Source organism: Apium graveolens, chromosome 3 (genome assembly GCF_009905375.1).
Source record: "Apium graveolens cultivar Ventura chromosome 3, ASM990537v1, whole genome shotgun sequence".
NCBI lineage: Eukaryota > Viridiplantae > Streptophyta > Magnoliopsida > Apiales > Apiaceae > Apium > Apium graveolens.
Window position 1 is genome coordinate 84198284 of NC_133649.1, and position 1423 is coordinate 84199706.

Below are 1423 nucleotides of genomic sequence, written 5' to 3' on the forward strand. Positions count from 1 at the left end.
TCCTTACCACCATCACAAGACAGGTGAAATGCTGCATAATCACCATCAACTACATGACCAAATGGGTCGAAGGCCCAGCCATTGTTCGCCATAACTGAAGAAACGACCAAGAAATTCTTCCTTGAGAAAATTATATTAAGGTTCAGAATTCCGAAGGTATGTGTATCAGACAATGGAACTCAGTTCGTCGGAAAAAGTTCTGAAATTTTCTACATCACTTCATAGTTCAACAGAAGTTTAGTTCAGTCGCACATCCACAAGGAAATGGGGCGATTGAAGTGGCAAACAAGATAATCTTTCAAGGGATTAAGAAGAGATTGGGTGAAGCTAAAGGAAGATGGATCGAGGAGCTGCCCTGGGATTTATAGGCTTACCGAAAAACTCCCAGATCATCGATCGGGGAAACTCCTTTAGGCTGGCATATGGAATAGATGCCCTTGTTCCGGTCGAAGTGGGATTAGAGTCATATCCAACAAAAGTTTACAATGTGGAGGTCAACGACTTTGGAACAAGGGCAAACGTAGATTTTTTAGAAGAAGAAAGGGAAGCCGTTCACCAAATAAACCTAAAACACCTGCTACAGGCCGCCCAATACTATGATTCGGGTGTCAAGAAAAGATCATTCGGTATTGACAAATTGGTCCTACGGGAGTTAGCTGCATCCATGCCAACAAGACAAGTGAAACTTCAGCCAAACTGGGAAGGACCTTACAAAGTGGTTGAGGTCGTTCATCCCGAAACTTACAAGTTGGAAACGATGGCCGGAAAAATTGTCAAGAACACTTGGCATGCTAGACGCTTTCAAAAATTTTATCAGTAAGAATTTTTTTTTTTATTTCTTATTGTACTTCATTCTGAATTCTATGTGAAAAGTGTAGGGACTTAATGATTAATAAAAATGCACTTTCTTCGCGTAAATTTATTACTTGAAATTACGAGACAAATTGAAGCGGGCGAATGAGTATTATCTAGGGGTGACCCCGAAGAAGATTAACCCTTCGCCCACCATATTTGATTTACTTAGAATGAAAGGGCGAATGAATATTATCTAGGGGAATCCTAGGAAGAATAATATCCTTCACCCTATAACTTCTATAATATTATAACTTAGATGGACACAGTAAGGACGAATGAAGAATAGTCTAAGGGAAATCTTAGAAGAAGACATTATCTTCGTCCTTCCCTTATGATTTATGTTCATTATAAAAGAACATTGAAGTGAAGAAATGAAGAAGGTATTGTCTAAGGGTGATCCCGAAGAACACAAGACCTTCGTTCTCAACCTAAAATTTTATTAAAAAAATCTTTGCAAGTAAACCTTGAGAGCAAGGAAGGTCTTGTCTAAGGCCGATCCCGAAGAAATGAGCCCTTCCCCTCCTGGGATAAATCTAACACTTAAAGTTTCACCTAAATTTTTCTAAGT

The 1423-nt window shown here is 39.1% G+C and overlaps 1 protein-coding gene across 1 annotated transcript; it reads left to right on the plus strand.

Annotated features, from left to right (window-relative positions):
* The first annotated feature begins 337 nt into the window (after positions 1-337).
* LOC141714405 (uncharacterized) lies at positions 338-820 on the plus strand. The gene has a single exon (XM_074517926.1). It carries the CDS (start codon positions 338-340, stop codon positions 818-820), a length of 483 nt encoding a protein of 160 aa, XP_074374027.1.
* The last annotated feature ends 603 nt before the right edge of the window (positions 821-1423 follow it).

Excerpts from the sequence above, each read along its gene's own strand:
- LOC141714405 (XM_074517926.1), top strand. The coding sequence starts at position 338 with ATGGATCGAGGAGCTGCCCTGGGATTTATAGGCTTACCGAAAAACTCC.